The sequence below is a fragment of the Triturus cristatus genome, chromosome 11 (genome assembly GCF_964204655.1).
Source record: "Triturus cristatus chromosome 11, aTriCri1.1, whole genome shotgun sequence".
NCBI classification, from domain to species: Eukaryota; Metazoa; Chordata; class Amphibia; order Caudata; family Salamandridae; genus Triturus; species Triturus cristatus.
The window spans coordinates 515,370,779-515,390,242 of NC_140594.1; the positions used below are offsets into that span (position 1 = coordinate 515,370,779).

The following is a 19,464-nucleotide window of genomic DNA, read 5'->3' on the forward strand; positions in this document are numbered from 1 at the left end:
GGTTGCTACTTAAAAAAGGGAAGAGAGTTTAAGCATAATCCTCGCCTCTGCGTCCTTAACAAAATTTAAACTTTCCTACACGAGAGTTAAGAACAATTTTCATTGTACCCTATTTATTTATTGACCCTATGTTTTTTTTTAAACCTGCTCGAAATCAAAATGCACATTTAAAAAAAAGTTGTGAGTGACCCTCTGGGTTAGCTAGGCATTGCCCTGGCTAAGACATGGTTAGGAGAAGTAGATACCTCTGATCCCAAGATAAAGAGATTGGGGCAGGAAGCTAAAGAAACAAACAGACTGCACTTCAGGCTTGGTCAGCTTTCCAGAGGGAGTGACCTGGCCAGAGAGATGTAAGGTAGAGTAGGCCTTGCAGCAACCCAGACATTTTCCCTACTTGTCCTCACCAGACAGACTAGGATAGCTCTCACAGATTGTGGCTGAGCTTCCTGGCTTGTTGGCGAGGGAGGGGGGGGGGGCTTGTGTAGGAAAATTGAGTTTTGTAGCAGTACCCCTCCACTTTGTGCTGGGCATCTGATGCAACTTTGACTGAGTGTGTACTGGGTCCATGCTAACCAGGCCCCAGTACCTGTGTTCATTTCCCAAAACTGTACCTTTGTTTCCATAATTGGCACATATATGGCTCACATATAAGTCCCTGGTAAAAGGTACCAGTGGTACCAAGGGCATGCATTGTGACCAGAGAGGATCTTTAAGGGCTGCATCATGTATTATGCCACCCTCAGAGACCCCTCACCAAACATATACACACTGCCATTGCAGACTGCGTGCTTAGGTGCAGCTAAAACTGAAGAGTCGACATGGCACACATCCCTGGGTGCCATGCCTATAAAACACTGCCTGTTGCATAGGTAAGTCACTACTCTAGCACTCCTCACAGCCTTAAGGCAGGGTGCATTATACCACAGGCAAGGGCATATCTGCATGAGCAATATCCCCCTACAGTGTCTAACTCCATTCTTGCACATTGTAAGTGCAGTGAAGCCCTATTGAGTACATGGGTTGGGAATTTTCCATTACGAACTCCATAGTTCCATGATAGCTTTACTGAATGCTAGGAAGTTTGATATCAAACTTCTCAGTATAATAAACCCACACTGATGCCAGTGTTGGATTTATTGTAAAGTGCACTCAGAGGGCATCTTAGGGTTGACTCCTGAAAAAAAGACCAACTCTCTGGTGTGCAGCTGACTGGTCTGCACAAGCCGGCAGCTTTCAGACACGTTTCTGACCCCCTGAGGTGTCAATCAAACAATCAATCATTTGTAAAGCGTGCTACTCACCCGTGAGGGTTTCAAGGCACTGAGGGGGGGGGGGCAGCTACTGATCAAACAGCCAGGTCTTGAGGAGTCTGCTGAAGGTCAGCAGGTCCTGGGTCTGTCGTAGGTGGGCGGGGAGGGTGTTCCATGTCTTGCCGGCGAGGTGGGAGAATAATCTGCCACCGGCGGTCGTTCTGTGGATGCTTGGGATGGTGGCGAGGGCGAGGTCGGCGGAGCGGAGCAGGTGGTTCGGGGTGTAGAAGTTGAGTCGGTTGTTGAGGTATGTTGGTCCGGTGTTGTGGAGTGCCTTGTGAGCATGGGTGAGGAGCTTGAAGGTGATTCTCTTGTTGACGGGGAGCCAGTGCAGGTCCTTCAGGAGGGCAGTGATGTGGCTGTGGCGGGGGATGTCGAGGATTAGGCGTGCGGAGGCGTTCTGTATGCGTTGGAGTCTCTTCTGGAGTTTGGCTGTGGTTCCCGCATTGAGGGCGTTGCCGTAGTCTAGCTTGCTGGTGACGAGGGCCTGGGTGACCGTTCTTCTGGTTGCGATGGGGATCCATCTGTAGATCTTGTGAACCATGCGGAGGGTGTTGAAGCAGGAGGAAGAGACGGAGTTGACTTGTTGGGTCATTGACAGGGAAGAGTCCAGGATTAACCGAAGGTTGCGTGCATGGTCGGTGGGTGTCGGCGCAGTTCCCAGCGAGGCCGGCCATCAGGAGTCGTCCCAGGCGGAGGGGGTGAAGCCGAGGATGAGGACCTCCGTCTTGTCCGAATTCAGTTTCAGACGGCTGCTCTTCATCCACTCGGCGACGGCCTTCATCCCTTCGTGGAGGTTGGTTAGAGGATCAGCTGGGTGTCGGCGTATGAGACTATGTTGAGGTCGTGCGATCGGACAATGTTGGCGAGCGGTGTCATGTAGACGTTGAAGAGCGTCGGGCTGAGGGATGATCCTTGCGGTACGCCGCAGGTGATCTTGGTGGCTTCGGATCAGAATGGAGGGAGGCGGACTCTCTGGGTTCTGTCGGTGAACAAGGAGGTGATCCAGTCCAGGGCTTTGTCGCGGATCCCTGCGTTGTAGAGGCGTGTGCGAAGGGTGTGGTGGCAGACAGTTTCGAAGGCGGCTGAGAGGTCCAGAAGGATGAGGGTCATGGTATTGCCGTTGTCCAGCAGGGCCCTGATGTCATTGGTGGCGGCGATGAGGGCAGTTTCGGTGCTGTAGTTGCTGCAGAATCTGGATTGGGACGAGTCCAAGGTGTTGATCTCTTCGAGAAATTGGGTCAGTTGTTTGTTGACGTTCTTCTCGATGACTTTCACCGGGAACGGGAGCAGGGAGATGGGCCGGAAATTCTTGAGGTCCTTTGGGTCTGCCTTGGGTTTCTTAAGCAGGGCGTTGATTTCTGCGTGTTTCCAGCTTTCTGGGAAGGTGGCAGTCTCGAATGAGCTGTTGAAGATCTTACGGAATTGGGGTGCGATGATGGAGCTCGCTCTGTTGAAGATGTGATGGGGGCAGGGGTCTGATGGTGAGCCGGAGTGGATGGTGTTCATGGTCTTGATGGTGTCTTCATCGTTGACGTGGTTCCAGGAGGTCAGGCAGCCAGTGTGACTGGGGGGTGGTGGGTCTGGGGTGTCGGTGGCTGTTGGAGAGGTCTGGGAGTGGAAGCTGTCGTGGATGTCTGCGATCTTGCGGTGGAAAAAGGTTGCTAGAGAGTCGCAGAGGTCTTGTGACGGCGGGATGTCGATGGAGCTGGGGTTGGCAAGTTTCTTCATGATGTTGAAGAGCTCCTTGCTGTTGTGTGGGTTGTTGTCAATGCGTTCCTTGAAGGAGGTCCTTTTGCGGTTCGGATGAGTTGGTGGTGTCTGCGGCTGGCGTTCTTGAGCGCTGCATGGTTGTCTGGTGTTTGCTCGTGGTGCCATTTCTTCTCTAGTCTTCTGCAAGTCTGCTTGGATGTCTGGAGGTCCGCAGTGAACCAGATGGCTCTTCTGTCGGTGCGTCTGTTTGAGGGTTTCTTGATTGAGGCGAGAGTGTTGGCGCAGTCATTGATCCATTGCCTGAAGTTGCGGACGGCTGTGTCGGTGTCGGTGAGGTCGGATGGTGGGTTTCGGGCGAGGGTGGTGATTAGCTGGTCTTCGGTGACCTTGTTCCAGCTGCAGTGGGGGATTCCTTGCTGGTGGGTGTGTGCAGTGGTTTTCATAAAGGAGAAGTGGATGCAGTGGTGGTTGGTCCAGTGGAGTTCGGTGGTGTGGCTGACAGAGACGTGGCTGCTGGCAGAGAAAATGGTGTCGAGCGTGTGTCTGGCAGAGTGGGTGGTTGTTGTGATGAGTTGTTTGAGGCCAAGGTTGGCGAGGTTGTCTAGTAGTGTGGTTGAGTTGCTGTCGGTGTTCTCGAGGTGGAAGTTCAGGTCCACGAGGAGGATGTAGTCTGTGGAGGCCAGGGCGTGCGAGCTGACGGCGTCTGTGATGGAGTCGATGAACTGTGCCCGAGGTCCAGGGGGTCTGTAAACAAGGGTTCTTCTGAGGGTGGTGTTGGGATCGATGTGGATCTGGAAGTGCAGGTGTTCGGCGGTGCTGACGGTGTCTTCGGTGTTTGGTTGAGATTCTGAGGGTATTTCTGTGGATGATGGCGATTCCTCCTCCCGGTCTGTTGGTGTGGTCCCTGCGGGTGATCTTGTAGCCATCCGGGATGGCTATGGCAACGTTGGGCGCTGATGAGGTGTTCATCCTGGTCTCCGTCAGCAACGCGACGTTCCAGGAGGATGAGTCGAGCAGGTCCCAGAGTTCAATGGCGTGTCTGTGGACGGAGAAGGTGGTGAGCAGTATGCATCTGAGGTGGCTGTTGCCTGCCTTGGTGGGGGGGCAGGGCGTGATGGTATATGCTGGCTGGTGAAGCTGCAGTTTTGGAAGATGAATGGTCCGTGGGTGTGCTTCGGCGTGGCCTGGAAGCAGGCGGTAGATCGTCCGGCGTTGAGTGCGTGGAGTAGGTTGGCGTCGTACCTGCGTCTGGTGTTGTGGTGCTCGTGGGGGCCAGGCGCGGATGGGTGCAGACGGGCTTGCCTTAGGCGCTCCAGCGGCGCGACTGCGCAGCGGTCGCTATAAGTAGGGGAGGAGGGAGGAAGCAGAGGTCGGGAGGAGGGAGCGGGGATGAGTGGGGGGCGGGGTCGCAGGGTCAGCAGCAGCGGGAAAAAAGGGGCAGTAGCGAGAGAAAAAATAAACAGTAGCGAGGGGGATGAACAATTAAATTAAATGAAAAAAACAGAAGAAAACACAGCACAGCAGGGGCAGCAGAGGGAATGAGTAGAGCGCGGGAGTGGGAAATAACGGATGGCACACAGGCGACCTGAGGCGCTGGGACGGGCAGCAGGCTCAAACCCTGCTCGTTCAAAGGTCTCTGTGCTGTGTTGGCGCGGTGATCAGAAGGCGGAGCTGCTGGGGCGGGTGCTGGCCTTGGCCCAGAGGTCAAGGCTTCAAGCTCGCTCGCCCGCAGCGGTCACCAAAAGTAGGGGAGGGGCGGGAGCAGAGGTCGGGAGGCGGGAGCGGGGATGAGTGGGGGCAGGACCGCAGGGTCAGCAACGGCGGGAAAAAAGGGGCAGTAGCGAGGGAAAAAATAAACAGTAGCGAGGGGGAAGAACAATTACATTTAATGAAACAAACAGAAGAAAACACAGTACAGCAGGGGCAGCAGAGGGAAGGAGCAGAGCACGGGAGTGGGAGATGACGGATGGCACACAGGTGACCTGAGGCGCTGGGATGGGCAGCAGGCTCCATCCCTGCTCGGTCGAAGATCTCTGTGCTGTGCTGACGCGGTGATCAGACGGCGGAGCTGCTGGGGAGAGTGCTTGCCTTGGCCCTGAGGTCAGAAACCTCTTGTAGGTCAGAAACAAAGCCTGCTTGGGGTGGAGGTGCTTTTCACCCATCCCGAAGCAGGAACAGCATTTAGGGCGGTGAGCCTCAAAGGCATCAAGCCTTTTTTATGCTAAGCAGGACCTCTCTAGCTACTTGAGATGTTCTCCCCACTGACCAAGCGCCACTTTTGGCAGCAAGGTTGGCAGGAAAATTAGTAAGCAGGAGAGATGTGTACCCTCTCAGCCAGTACCACCCATAAGGTGTCCTGAGCCTGTGTGACCCTCTCCTTAGAAAATTCTCCATGTTGGATGGAATGATTTTAGCCAATAGAATTAGAAGATGCCCTCTCACCAAAAGGAGGGGACATACAAAGAGTGTAGTCACCCTAAAAGGTGAGTAGCCCATTAGCTAATACCTGCCAGTACATGTAACACCCATGAATTGAAAATTTAGGGTCAACCCTAAATCTTGATCCTCAGATTCATGGCGACCTAAAGAAAGAAGACCGAAGAGCTTTGCAGCAGTCAAGACTCCAGCCAACAACTTACTTTGCCCCTGCTCTACCAGCTTGTCTGCAGCCCTGGAAGAAACCTGCTAGAAGAAGAGACTCATCCTGCAGGCCCAACGACTGCCACAAAACCCTGGGAAGACTGCCTACCTTCCCTAAAGACCAAGAACTCTAGAGGACAGTGGCCCTGTCTACAAAGAAGACAAAACAAAGAACTACCTAGCCTTCTGGATCCGCAAGTCTTGCCCACTCTGCAGCTGACGGCCCGAGTCTGAGTGGCTAACTGGTCCAGTGAAGTCAACCCAGTGATCCTGACCTCGAAACCATCGGTGGCTGACCTCTCCTTGACTCCACCAAGAAACCTGCAGCCTCAGGCTGAAGGGTTCCCCTGACTGCAACTGGCTCCGGTAAAGATTATCCAACATCTAAAGGCATCCCTGCCTCCTCAGCCACCAACTTTGGGGACCCCAGCTGATGGTGCCCAGGCGTCCACCGACATCCCAACTTACCTGCCTATTTTCCTGGTCCGAGCCTGCAGCCTCTTTGTGAAACCGAGTTTCTCTATCTACTTGCATTGGGTACCCGATGCTGTCTTTGCACCCTGCACATATCCGCCCTTGTGCAGTTGGCGATGTATGATTGGTGCTGCTTTTTGGCCCCCTGTGCTTACTTGAACACCTGAAACCTCGGGTACTTACCTGCAAACCGCGCATCTCGAAGCACCCCTAGTCCCCATAGACTAACATTGGGCCCTCAACACTAACTTTGACCTCTGCACCCAGTCGCCCATGTGCTGCTGGTAGCTCAACCTTAATGTCCACTTGTACCTTGCCTTGTGTTGCTCCAAACCCTCGAAGACAGGGATAGTAAGTTGTGTACTTGCCTTTTAATGTGCATAACTGTTTTCCTTCCATAAAATTGCATTGTATTTCTTGGAATTTGCACCAAGTATCTATTTTTCTACATTGCTAAGTATTGCTACTATTGCTTCACACCACAAAGTATTCATAATACTACTGTAAAGAATTTCTATGGCTATTGGCATCACATTCAGAAAGTATTGCTATTTTTAAACTGATACTGACCTGCAACAGAGTTCATCTTGGTTCTAAAATAAAAGTAACAATGTAATATTTGTATACAAACATTGAACTTGGAGTTAGTCATTGAGTGTGTGCCTCATTTATTGACAGTGTGTGTAGAACAAATGCTTAACACATACCTCTGATAAGCCTAACTGCTCAACCACACTACCAAAAAACAGAGTTAAGGTATTATCTGCTTTAGTCTCTGTAAAGCCTCTGGGGATCCATTGGACTCTGTGCACACTATACCTTACTTTTGTATAGTATATACAGAGCCAGCTTCCTACACATGTTGTTTGTGTTGATTTGTTCAACATAGAAAAAATGTGGGTCTGTCCACCTGCACAGCGTGAAATGACACAATACTTGTCACTGTGGAATTTTCCTACTTCCGTTGCAGCATTAGTGAGGGAATGACAAAATAGGAAATCCTTGTCTGCATGTTGAAGTAAGTTATTCCCAGTATGTTCACATGACACTAGATCCACAGACAAACACAGAGATGGCTATTATGTCATACATTACAGCTTATTTGTTAGTATAATGTAAATTTCTACTTTCTTTACTAATAAATAGGCCATTGCCATACGTGCCATTCTGAAACTGCTCATTGATTATATTGTGCACTTTCAGGATATTTTGCAAGCACATTGATGATCATTCCCTGATGATCCACTATGTGATTTCTGACTGTACAGGTGAAATGTTGCAGCAGAGGCACCAAATGTGCAGCTGTGCAACCAATTTCACCAAGACCGTTAGGAAATCCAGATATGGCGTAGAATCCTTGGTTGTTATCCAGAAGAAGTTGTGTAGTTTTGGGTCACTGAAGGTATTAGGGTGTGAGTTTAATGATGGCATCCAAAACAGATGGGGGAAAAAGGCAAAAAATGTTACCAGTGAAATTCCTGGAAATCTGCCGGTTGTGAATTGGAAGGAACCTAATGCCAACATGTGGAGCACAGCAATAAATCTTACATGTGGTGCGATGTTATTGTGTCTTGTAGTTGATGGATGGAGACTTGGACCAATCTTCTCCAGCAATGTCATGATGGACTCCCTCTTGAGTCGGTAAAAACTGTATGACCTCTTCCTCTCTTCCTCTCTAAGGTAAATGAGGGATATGTGCTGCCAGAGAACCCACTCCCGCCTCCTTCGCTACCTATGTGGTGGTGGTGTTGGTGGTCTACTGGATACTCCCAGTTGCAGCATGACAACCTCCACTCCTTAGTTGAGCTTGCCAAAGTGTTCTGTAATTTTGAGGTTTTCATGCTACAGCTACTGCATCATTTCCTACAACTGGTTTGCCGATGTGCAGCAATTATGGCACATTTCTAGCTTTGCGTTGCATTACCCCACGATGCATGACACAGTGCTACACCCATAAATACCACTGGATTGCAATTGCGTCTGATTTTGCGAGGTAAAGCCTACATTGCATATATTAAATAACGCATGACCCAGCTGAATTCAGCGCAGCTTTTGCACCACGTAAACTGGTAAAAAATGATGCATTTTTAAGATACTTGGGGCCATATGTATCAAAATCCTCATTTGCGATTCTCAAATATCGATTTTTTGCGAATCGCTATTTGAGAATCGCAAAATGCTATGTATGTAGGATTTGCAATACATTTTGCGAATCCTACATATTCCTTAATTGCGAATCTCAAATTGCGATTCGCAATTAAGGAATACCTCCCCATTCATTCCTATGGGCCTAGAGGCCCATAGAAATGAATGGGAAGACATTCTCAATTTGCGATTAGCAATTAGAGAATCGCAAATTGAGAATGCAATTTCAAGGGTGCAAGGGTGTCAAAAGGACACCCTGTTGCATCCCTGAAATAAGCATGGGTGCACATGTAGCGCACATACATGCCCTAAGGGCATGTATGTGCTTCACATTGCACTTTGAAAAATGCAAAAAAGTGCATTTTTCAAAGAAATCGCAAATTACCACCAACTTGAAGTTGGTGGTAATTTGCGATTCCTTAAGGCAAAATTGCACTTTTTTGGTGTTTCTTACATCGCATTTAAGGAATCGCAAAATTTGCGGTTCCTTAAATGCAATCGCAAAATAAGGAATCGCAATTTTTGCGATTCCTTATTTTGCACGCAGATTTGCCTCATACATACCACCAAGCAAAATTGCGATCGCAAACGCCGAAATTCTGAGACTTTCGGCATTTGCGATCGCAATTTTGCTTAATACATATGGCCCTTAGTTTTTTTAATAAGACTTACTGCTTGCTCCTCCCAAGTGTCACACAACCGGGACAAGCCTCTCATAAATGTGCCCTAGAATCTTTTCTGGTAAACAGGCAAAAAGAATGAATACTCTTTCTTTGATTTGTTTCATGAGGCACCATGAAACGTAAGTGCCTCATGGTGGCATTGAGGTGACAGCTCACCACTATTGTATCTGTGGTGTTATTTCGAGACTTTTCCAGCGATATCTCCCATAATAGGTTAAAATCTCCAGTCATAACCACCACACATCCTGCATATTCAGACAATTTACCTAGAAAATTAATTGGGAACTAGCCCTGACCTGAGTAAAGGGCACATATGTGGCAAAAAGTATTTTTCCACATTACAGTACAGTATTTTACACATTTTTACCTTGTACCTCGGACTGGAACAAGACCAGATAAGGAGAATCATTATTAAAAACACTCACTCATTTTTTTTAAGCGGTAGCACCACATGTTCTCCTTGTACTTGAAATCGGTATTGTACTTCATCTGGATATTTCGCCTGTAAAGAATGTAACAAGACAATGTTTACTGTGCATTTTCAAGCCCGCTTTCTCACCAACAAACAACCATGAGCTTGATATACATAGGTCCTATTGCAAAGCTGTCACTGTTATTCGTTCATTCTTGCTTTCCGACAGACCTGACTTTTATGCAACGACTGACGTACTAATCGGTTACCGTGCAAAACTAAGATGAGTGATTTTGTGACTCTCAGAATGCAAGCCAATGAATGGACGGAGAACAGCAAGTAAAAGGAACAGTTTCTTACCTGTAACTCCACTTGACTCATAGGGGTATTTCCATGATAAGTCAAAAGCAATGAATAGTCCTGCACATGTGCGGGGATCAGAGAGCAATTCTTTCAGATATATCTTCTCAAGTGGATATTTTTTGCCTTTCTTCAGTAAGGCCTGTAAAGACACTTAAGAGATAGAGAGACAGATAATGCAGCCTAAGTATATAGCCTACACTGGTAAAAGTCTTCATCATGAAGTGAAAAATGGGCCAGTACATATTTGAGGGGAATTTGATACATTTTATACACAGAATAAATCTTCACAAAACCCTTTTCCATGATAGAGATGAATGAGAGAGAAACGAGTTGCCTCATAGGCTGCCAATATATGGCTCAAAAATAGAAGCTGTGCCTTTAAGAACGCAGACGCCACCAGTATCCCTTCATGCACGGCTGTGGCAGTTGCTTCAGTTCTTTTTGAAGGCGATGTGAGACCTATGCAGACTGTCCGGACACCTCTGTCTAGTCCACCTGGGAGGATGGAGGGTTGCTTATGACTTATCATGGAAATTCCCCTATGAGAGAACTGGAGTAACAGGTAAGAAACTGTTCCTTCTCTCTTAGGGGATTTTCATGTACAGTCATAGGCACTATAAGATTTCAAGCTAATCCCACAGTGGAGGGACCTGAGGATCATTGGAAAAAAGGTTAAGCAAATAGGTTTTTTGGGAAAGCCTGCCTTACTTGAGCATCTGCCCTAGTGTCAGACTCTAGGCATTAGTTTGTAGTGATGGTATGAACTGACTTCCAGGTCGCCGCTCTGCAAATCTCTGGAATGGAAATATTGCAGAGCAGGGTGGTAGTAGCTGCTTTACCCATAGGAGAGTGTGCTTCAGGTCTAGTAGAGGGAGTTTTGCTAGCCTGTTGATAACAGAGTAAAATATATGAAACAATCCATCGTGAAATGAATAAACGATTGGTCTGATCTCTGTATCTTATGTTTTATCTAGATAGAATTTGAGAACCTGTCTAGCATCCAGGGAACAGAGGTATCTCTCTGCTGGAGTAGAAGGATTCTGAAAAAAGTAGGCAAGGAGATTATTTGGTTAACACGGAAATCCAAAATAACAGTAGGGAGGGATTTCAGATGAGTCCTCATGACCACTTTGGAAGAATGAAATATGGTGTATGGTTCATGAGAGCAGAGAGCTTGGATTTCACTAACCCTGCGGGCGGATGTGATAGTCGCAAGAAAAACAGTTTTCCAAGACAGGTGTTGAAGAGACGCCTTCTGTACATGCTTGAAGTGTTCCTGCATAAGGCATGAGAGGACCACATTAAGCTCTCATGGAGGAGAAGGACGTCTGATGGGAGGAAAAAACTTCTTCACCTCTTCCAGGAAATCTTTGATGACAGGGATTCTTAAAAATGAAATTTGTGAAGGAAATTTTCTGTAGACGGTAAGAGCAGCCAGGTGATACCATAATGGAAGAAAATTGCAAGCCAGATTGCGCGGAATAGAGTAAGTATGGAAGGATGGTATCTTCCTGGCAAGAGGTAAGGTCCTTGTTCTTAGATGAACACCAAATGCAGAATCTCTTCCATTTGAGAGCATAAGCGGAATGTGAAAAGGGCCGCTTTGCTTCTCTGAGGATCTCCATGCAGTCTTGCAGCAGGTTCAAATGTCTGTACTGCCCTAGCTCAGGAGCCATGCTGTCACACTCAAAGAGGAGAGGTTGGGGTGTACCATCTGGCCTCCAAATTTCGACGGTAGATCTGTCTTGCATAGCAAAATGAGATTTGAACGGATGGACCGGTGAAGGAGGTCCGTGAACCTCCACTGACATGGTCACTCCAGAGCTATCAGTATTATCTTGTTCCTCGAGTCAAACAGCTTGATGAGAAAATGCTGGGATTAGGGGAACTGGTGGAAAGGCATAGAGAAATTGGCCAGACCAGTTGATCTATAGGGCATTCCCCAGCATTCCCGGTTGGAAGTTCCTCAATGCAAGGCTTTGGAATTTGCTGTTTTCTGCGGTGGGGGACATACATAAGCCCCCCAGTGTCCACCAGTAGAAGTGACTTGGAACAATCCTCAGAGTTAGGCAGTCGGTTCCAAAAGTTGTTGTCGGGAAGAATCTTAGGACCCACCCTGAGGGGAGCCCTTAAGTAACTCTTCTCTGATGACCCACCTATCAGAGGGGGTCAGGGATGCTACTTAGCTGTCCTAGGCAGTCACATGCTCCCAGGGGCCAAGATTCAACATGGGAGAATCAAGTGGCCACTGGAGGAGCTCTGGGTACCTCACTATGAAGAAGCTGGACAGCAGGGTGATCACTTCCCTGTCCTTTGTGTAGTTTCACGCAAGAGCGGGAGCCAAGGGCTCCTTAACTGGGCCAAACTGGTTTATGCATGGAGGGCACCAAATGTGCCTTTCAATTCAGACTGGTGGTGCTTAGAAGCACCCCCACTCTGCCTAATTCTAAAGGAGAGGTGGTTACACCTCTCCTTCACAGGAAATCCTTTGTTCAGTTTCTCCTGCACAAGTGAAGCTCATCAGCAGGGGGGCAGAATACTATTTAGGGTCAGCAGCAGTGCGGGCTGGCATTCAGACCTTGCACGTATACACAGGTAGGTATTGGGGGTCCTATAAGGAACCCCCAATACATGTTATCATGCAACTAACATAGGAGTCAGTGTAGTTGCATGATTCCAACATATTTCATACCAAACATGACCAGGTTCAGAGCAGCCATTATGTAGTTCGATATCTTGACCAGTGTCCACTACATACCTAATAAACGCTACCCCGTATTACAAAGCCCAAAACATAGAGTGCAGGGTTTGTACAGGCACCTCTGCTCGGCAGGGGTACCCACACACTTAGAAACATGCACCCTGCCCTTGGACTGAAGGGCCTACCTTAGGAGTGACTTTTAGGTTTTAAGTGTAGTGACCGGGATGTAAGGGAAACCTTAAATCTGAAGTGAAGGGTGAATGCACCCTTTCACGCAGACTGAAATGAAACCTCTGCAGAAACAGTTTGCATGGGCTCCTATGAGTGGCACAATGCATACTGCAGCCCATAGAAGGCTCCTGGTGTACCAATGCCTTAGGTACCTCAGTATCATATACTAGGGACTTATAATGGTAACCCAGTATGCCAATTGTGGGTTGTACAAAGTACTTACCAGTAAATTTAGAGGAGAGAGCACTGTCACCGGGGTCCTGGTTAGCAGGATCCCAGTGAACTACAGTCAAAACAAACCAACACCAGGTATAAAGTGGGGCTATCTATGCCAGAAAGATCCTACTTTCCTACATAATCCCCTCCCAAGCAAAAGAAGATAAGAAGATATGAATAACCTTGCCCAGTTGAGTTTTAATTTTCTAAGTGGAAATATCTGGAAATTCCATCTGCTTTTGCATGGTTACTCCATGGGATATGTTCTACTGAAAAGTACAACCCTGTAGGGAAATGGACAACCTCAAAAGTTTGGGGTTTTCACCCTACATCTATTTTAGCCATAAGAGGAGCTTATCATCTGTCTGAACAATAAGGGGCTTATCATCTGTCTGAACAATAAAGTGAGTGCCAAACAGGTAAGGCCTCCACTCCTTTAAGGCCCAGACAAAAGCAAAGGCCTCCCTCTCAATAGCTGACCAACGTTTCTCTCTTGGGGTCAACCTTCTGCTGATAAAAGCTACTCATTGACCCTGGCCCTCTTCATTAAGTTGGGATAACACGGCTCCTATTGCTATTTCATAGGTATCTGTCTGGACAATAAATTGTTTGGAATAGTCAGGCCTCTGCAGGATGGGAGCTGAGCGCATGGCCTTCTTCAGGGCTTCAAAGGCCTCATGAGAGCTAACTGTCCAGTTCACCTTCTTAGGCATCTTCTTAGAGGTGAAGTCATTAGGGGAGTTACAATGGAACCATAACCCTTAACAAATCCTCTATAGTACCAAGGCCCAGAAAAGGTCCAACCTGAGTCTGGTTAGTGGGAGCAACTCAATCCACACTTGTTTGGATTTTGCTGTCCAATGGCTGAACTTGGCCTCCACCGACCATGTGACCCAAATATTCAACCTTACCCTATCTGGCACTTACTGTCCTTTATAGTGAGGCCTGCCTTCTGCAGGACCTCAAATACATTTCTGAGGTGGACTAGCTGATCCTATCAGGTGGAGCTTAAGACAGATATATCTTCTACATTTGCTGCACTAAAATCTTCCAGACCTGACAGAACTGTATTCACCAACCTCTAAAATGTGGCAGGTGTATTTTTCATACTAAAGTGCATTACAGTAAACTGGAAGTGCCCTGCTGTCTTAGGTTTTGCAGACTCTGTGAGTCTAATCTGCCAATAGCTTCAATGAGGTCAAAAGTGCTGAGATACTTGACAGAAGCCAGAGTATTTGTCACTTCATCTACCTTTGGGATTGGATGGGCATCAGCCTTAGTGACTACATTGAGGCCTCTGTAGTCTACACAACACCTCATCTCTATCTCTCCGCCCTGGGACTGAGGTTTTGGCACAGAGACTACTGGAATAACTCAAGGGCTATCTGAAGGCTCCATGACCACCCAACTCTAGCATCATTTGGACCTCTGTCCTGATGAAATCTCTGACATGGTCAGGCTGTCTGTAAATGTTGCTCTTCACAGAAAGACTGTCACCTGTGTCCTTTTCATGGGTACACCAGGTGGTTGGACTGGGTATCAGAGAAAAGGCATTAGGAAACTGATTGAGAACCTGTATACAATAAACTTGCTGTTGATCAGTGAGGCTGCCTGCCAAGGCTACTCCTTCAAACTGATCCATCAACAGGGTCTTGTGAGAGGAGACCAAGGAGAGGGACACTATCGTCCTCCTGTCCTTCATTAGTGGCCATAAGCAAGCTCATGTCAGCCCTGTCAAAAAAAAGGGTTTAGGCGATTTGCATGAAGTACACTTTGGGAACTTCTTGGAGTACCTAGGTCAACCAAGTAGGTGACCTCACATTTCTTCTCAAGTATGGTATTGGGACCACTCCACTTGTCCTGGAAATCTGCTGGGGACACAGGCTCCAACAACCACACTTTCTGTCCTGGCTGATGAACATTAGGTACAGCCTTTTGGTCATATCAAGCATTCTGAAGTTCCTCGCAGGCCTCAAGGCTTTTTGTTGGCCTTCTTCATGTCCTCGGCCATAGGAGAACGCAGGACAAGTACATAGTCAACTTTGTCTTGTGTATGAGGCTTGAGAGGTTGCTCCCATCCTTTTTTAACCAAACATAGTGGACCCCTAACTGGATGTCCAAACAGAAGTTCATATGGGCTGTAGCCCACCCCCTTCTCAGGAACCTCTCTGTAGGTAAACATAAGGCAAGCTAGTAAGACATCCCATTTTTGCCTCAGATTTTCTGGGAGTCCCATGATCATACCTTTTTGAGGGTCTTGTTGAACGCTTTCAACAAGCCCATTGCCCTGTGGATGGTAGGGTGTGGTAAACGTATAGTCAACACCACACTCTTTCCACGTAGCAGTGATGTAGCTAGACATGAAGTTAGTACCTCTGTTTGATAAGATATCCTTAGGGAACCCAACTCTGGAAAATATTCCCAGGAGGTCAATGGCCACAACAGGAGCTTTAGTGATCATAATGGGACTGGCCTCTGGATACCTAGTGGCATGGGCCAACACCACTAGGATGTAACTGTGTCCAGATGCTGTTATAGGATGTAAGGGACCTACAATGTCTATCCCTACCATGTCAAAGGGAACCGCAACCACTGGTAATGGAATTAATGGGGCATTTGTAGTACCATCTGACTTACCAATGGCTTGGCAGGTGACACAGGAGAGACAAAACTTCTTGGTATCTTAAGACATGTGGGTCCAGTGAAAGTGAGGGACAAGCCTGTCCCAAGTCTTGCTTTGCCCAAGATGTCCTACAGGGGTAATTTTGTGTGCTAGGGTCAAAGGAAAACCCTTATATTTCTGAGGTATATCCAGCCTCCTGGTAGCACCAGGCTTGGCACCTCTACTCTCAGAAAACAGGAACCCATCTTCCCAACAAGTCCTATGGGACCCACTGATACTCCATGACTCCTCAACAGTAGCTTGCTGTCTGAGCTGTTCAAGAGTGGGGCAAGTTTGTCCTCCAGAGTCAAGTCTTCCCTGGAAGGTCCCCTTGCTCCCAGAAGCTCTGTCTTGTCAGGCCCAAGCTCTTCTCGAACAGTTCCTTCACAAGTACTGAAATTCTCTCCATCTGGAGACTGAATCTCACTGGGAGTATGTAAGGAGGATAAATCCTTACCCTGTCTGCTCCTTCTCTTGGGAGCTGGCTCGTCCATTATTTAAGGGTCCAGGGCTCCCTCTGTGCCTAGTCTCCTGGCCTGAGCACTAGTGACTGCAAAGGCACTGGCTGAAATACCCATCATTTCTCCTGAACTCCACTTCAGACCAGGTTGAAGTTTCTAAATCATTGCCCAGCAGACAGTCCAGAGGTAGGTCTGGGGAAACCACAACTATCTTTGGGCCAGTTACCCCTCCCCAGTTGAGATTAACACGTGCCATGGAATGATCTATCCTGACATTGCAAGTACTGGTCACTTGGTAAACCTGACCAAGTGGAATCTGTTCAGGGGACACACGTTTCTCTGTCACCATAGTTACACTGGCCCTTCCTGCCATTGATGAGCGGATGTTGTCTGCACTTGCCGAAGTTAGTAGGACTTACAAGTAAGGTGCCAAAATCCATGCCACCATCACAAATCAAAACAGCCTAGGTGGATGTCCTGACTAGGCCAGAACCCACTTCAGTACTCAAGGTATACCCTAATAAACTATTGGGGTACGACTACTAACAGAACTAGTGCTAAAGGTGCTAGATGCTTTAGGAGCAGTAGTACTAAGGTCCTTGGTGCTAGACGTACAGTAATCGGCATCTTTTGCCCTATGACCATTTTCCTTACAGAGATAGCACCAAGGTTTCTTGTTGAAAGGAGTTTGGGACCCACCCCCAGAGGAAGATTTTTGGGGACCTTTTGAAGACTCTTTCTTGTTTTTACCTTTCTCCCCACCCTCCTCTTGGGCCTTAGAAGAATCTTACCTCTTCTGGTCACCACCACAATGACATTTCTGCTTCACCCTGTTGCGGACTCACTTGTCTGTCTTTGTTCCCAATTCTTGAAGTGAGGTCAGATCCGAGTCCACCAGGTACTGGTGCAGTTGTTGATATAGACAGTCGTTAAGTGTAGGAGGCTGGCTTAGTATATGGTGCACACTTATTTAAGTGATGCACCTTGCACTAATCCAGACAACTCTAATGGGGATTTTAGTGGTCTTTGATAACCATAGAAATCTCTCAAGTGGTAGCTGTGGAGAGCAACCTTAAGGCTTATCCTGAAGGAGTGTTAAGCAGCTTGTTTTACTAATCTAACCATGCAGTATAGGTTAAAGGAAAAAGAACCACATTGTGTATATATAAAAATATGTCTATTTATTACACAGCACTTGATTGATTGATTGATGGGAAACTTATATAGCGCAGCTATCGCCCTACGGGCATCTTGGCGCTCACTAACACATTGGTATATCTCCTACCCAGAGATATCAAAACAAATACATAATAATACTTCAATGTCAATAGGGTAAGTAGCACAAAATACAGTGATCTCCAAGTGGAGACCAAACCTTATATGAAGAAAGTGAAATGTGAACTGTGACCAAAGATGGGACTTGGAATAGTAGACTCAGAAGAGCTGGGCACACAAAGGACCTCCCATGGTATTTACCTAAGATCCCCACGGAGGTTGTGTGCAGCGTGGAAACACAGCCGTGTGTCCAATAATAGTCAATGGACCCTGATGAAACACTGTGAAAGACAGAAGGTTGGAGAGTCACCCATCTGTGGATAACCCAGAAACCTACATCAAGGAAGCCTAGTGAATAGGTGCAAAGTGATATCAGAAACTGCTGTATATCAGAGTGGAGAACTTCAGGAATGATGCTGCTAGAAAAGACTGAGCAAGAGTCCAGTGGAATCCAAAGGGTGGATGATTCTTGAAGTGAAGAACCTGTAAGCAGAGGGCACAGAGTCTATGGCCCTTGGAGGTGACCAGGAGGCACGTGTTGGGCTGGTCTATCCCCTCACCTGAAATCTAGGCAGTCGACAGGGGAGATGACAATACCTCAACCCTTCCAGACTATATCTTAGTTTCACTGATTAGTTTTACAGTGATCCTGGCAAATACTCTGAAAGGGAAGGGGTTTGGGAAGAGAAACAAACATACAAAAAAGAAGAGACACCGCGACTCTGCTCCCAGGACCTGCTGGGTTCTTAAATACAGAGTTGTCAACTTCTGTCTGCTTTAAAAGAAAAAACAACCATCAATGTACCTCAAATTATACCCAAAATAATAAACCAACTAAGTTATTGCTCAAACAATATTTAGCTTGTCACCTATTTCTCAGGCACGAGAGTCACACGTGCGTGGTTCTAAGTTCCTTGGTTTCTGATCTTTCAAATAAGTGCAATAATAAATCAGCTCCTTTTTGAATTAGCTAAGTAAGAAGAAACAAAATGTGATATCATAATTACTATCTGCCTATTTCCTTTTGATCTGTTAACCTAAATATCTCTAATAAGCTAATGTATCTCACCTTTGTTTTAGTTGTTTCTTGCCTTCTCTATTTTCTTCTGAGTATTTCTTTTCTCTGTTCAAGTATTGTCACTTTAAATGTTCATAGCTTTTTTCAATACAAAGTCTGCTTAATTCTTATCAATATTTATAAACATGCTTTTACCCAAAGCTATAATTGTAACCTTCAAAATATACTCTGAATAAAACATGTGCCTTTTAAAATGCGTGCTGCACAAGTAAAGTTCTAAGCAAAGATTCAAGCACGTTTAAATGTCCTCAGAAAACGCAACCTAAACCGGCAATAATACTTTCAGGAAATCAGAACTAACAGAGATATGCTCTAAGAGTCTTTCTCAGATAGTTCAGCAAAGTCAACGGAAGCCAAGAATGTCGCGAGCAATTAACAGACTTATCTTTGTGAGCGTCCTTTATCCCACATTGGAACCGGCCCTTGTAGATCAGGAAAGCTTTTGTTGCTCGTTGCCAGGTGATGTCACGATCCGACTTCCAGACGAAAGGGAAAAACGAAGTCAAGCACGAAAGCTTGTCTCGCATCAGGGCATTGTCAAGCGCGTGCCAACGATTGTTTTAAGGACACGTGTTTTTTGACAATGTGCCCGGTTTCCTAGCAACCATTGTAAATCTTCGGTTGCACGTTTAAACAGCTCATGGAGAGCGCGAGAAAGGAAATAATAAGTCTTTATTAAAAAGACACAATGAAATAATACATGTACCCCAAATATAAATTAATAGCAATGTAACTTAATTGAGGGACGATTGGAATACACAGAAAATATCAAAAAACGGGCACAAAAATTAACAGTCAGAAATACAGACTAAATACTTGTACTAACATCCTGGGGAATGCGAACATGATTTATGTGAGACTGTGCGCAGATAAACAAATAACACAGTTGGTAAAATCAATAGCTTCTGCATGTTGATTCCTGACAGTCCTCCCCTGTAAAACCCGATACTGGACGTGGTTTCGAGGGATGTTGTTGGTGGAATTGCCTAACTAAATGAGGAGCGTGGACTGAAGAAGCTGGTTCCCAGGAATTTTCCTCAGCACCGTAGCCCTTCCATCCTAACAGGTAATATAAGACACCATGGTCTCTTTTGGAGTCC

At 46.8% G+C, this 19,464-nt stretch overlaps 1 protein-coding gene across 1 annotated transcript in view; it reads right to left on the reverse strand.

The window, feature by feature from the left end:
* The window catches only part of LOC146784498 (zinc metalloproteinase-disintegrin-like VLAIP-B), a 2,353,571-nt gene that overhangs the window by 1,988,884 nt on the left and 345,223 nt on the right, over window positions 1–19,464 (reverse strand). Inside the window, exon 3 of the mRNA XM_085632965.1 lies at window positions 9,391–9,467. Coding sequence (XP_085489091.1) covers window positions 9,391–9,467 — 77 coding nt within the window. The remainder of the gene's footprint in view (window positions 1–9,390; window positions 9,468–19,464) is intronic.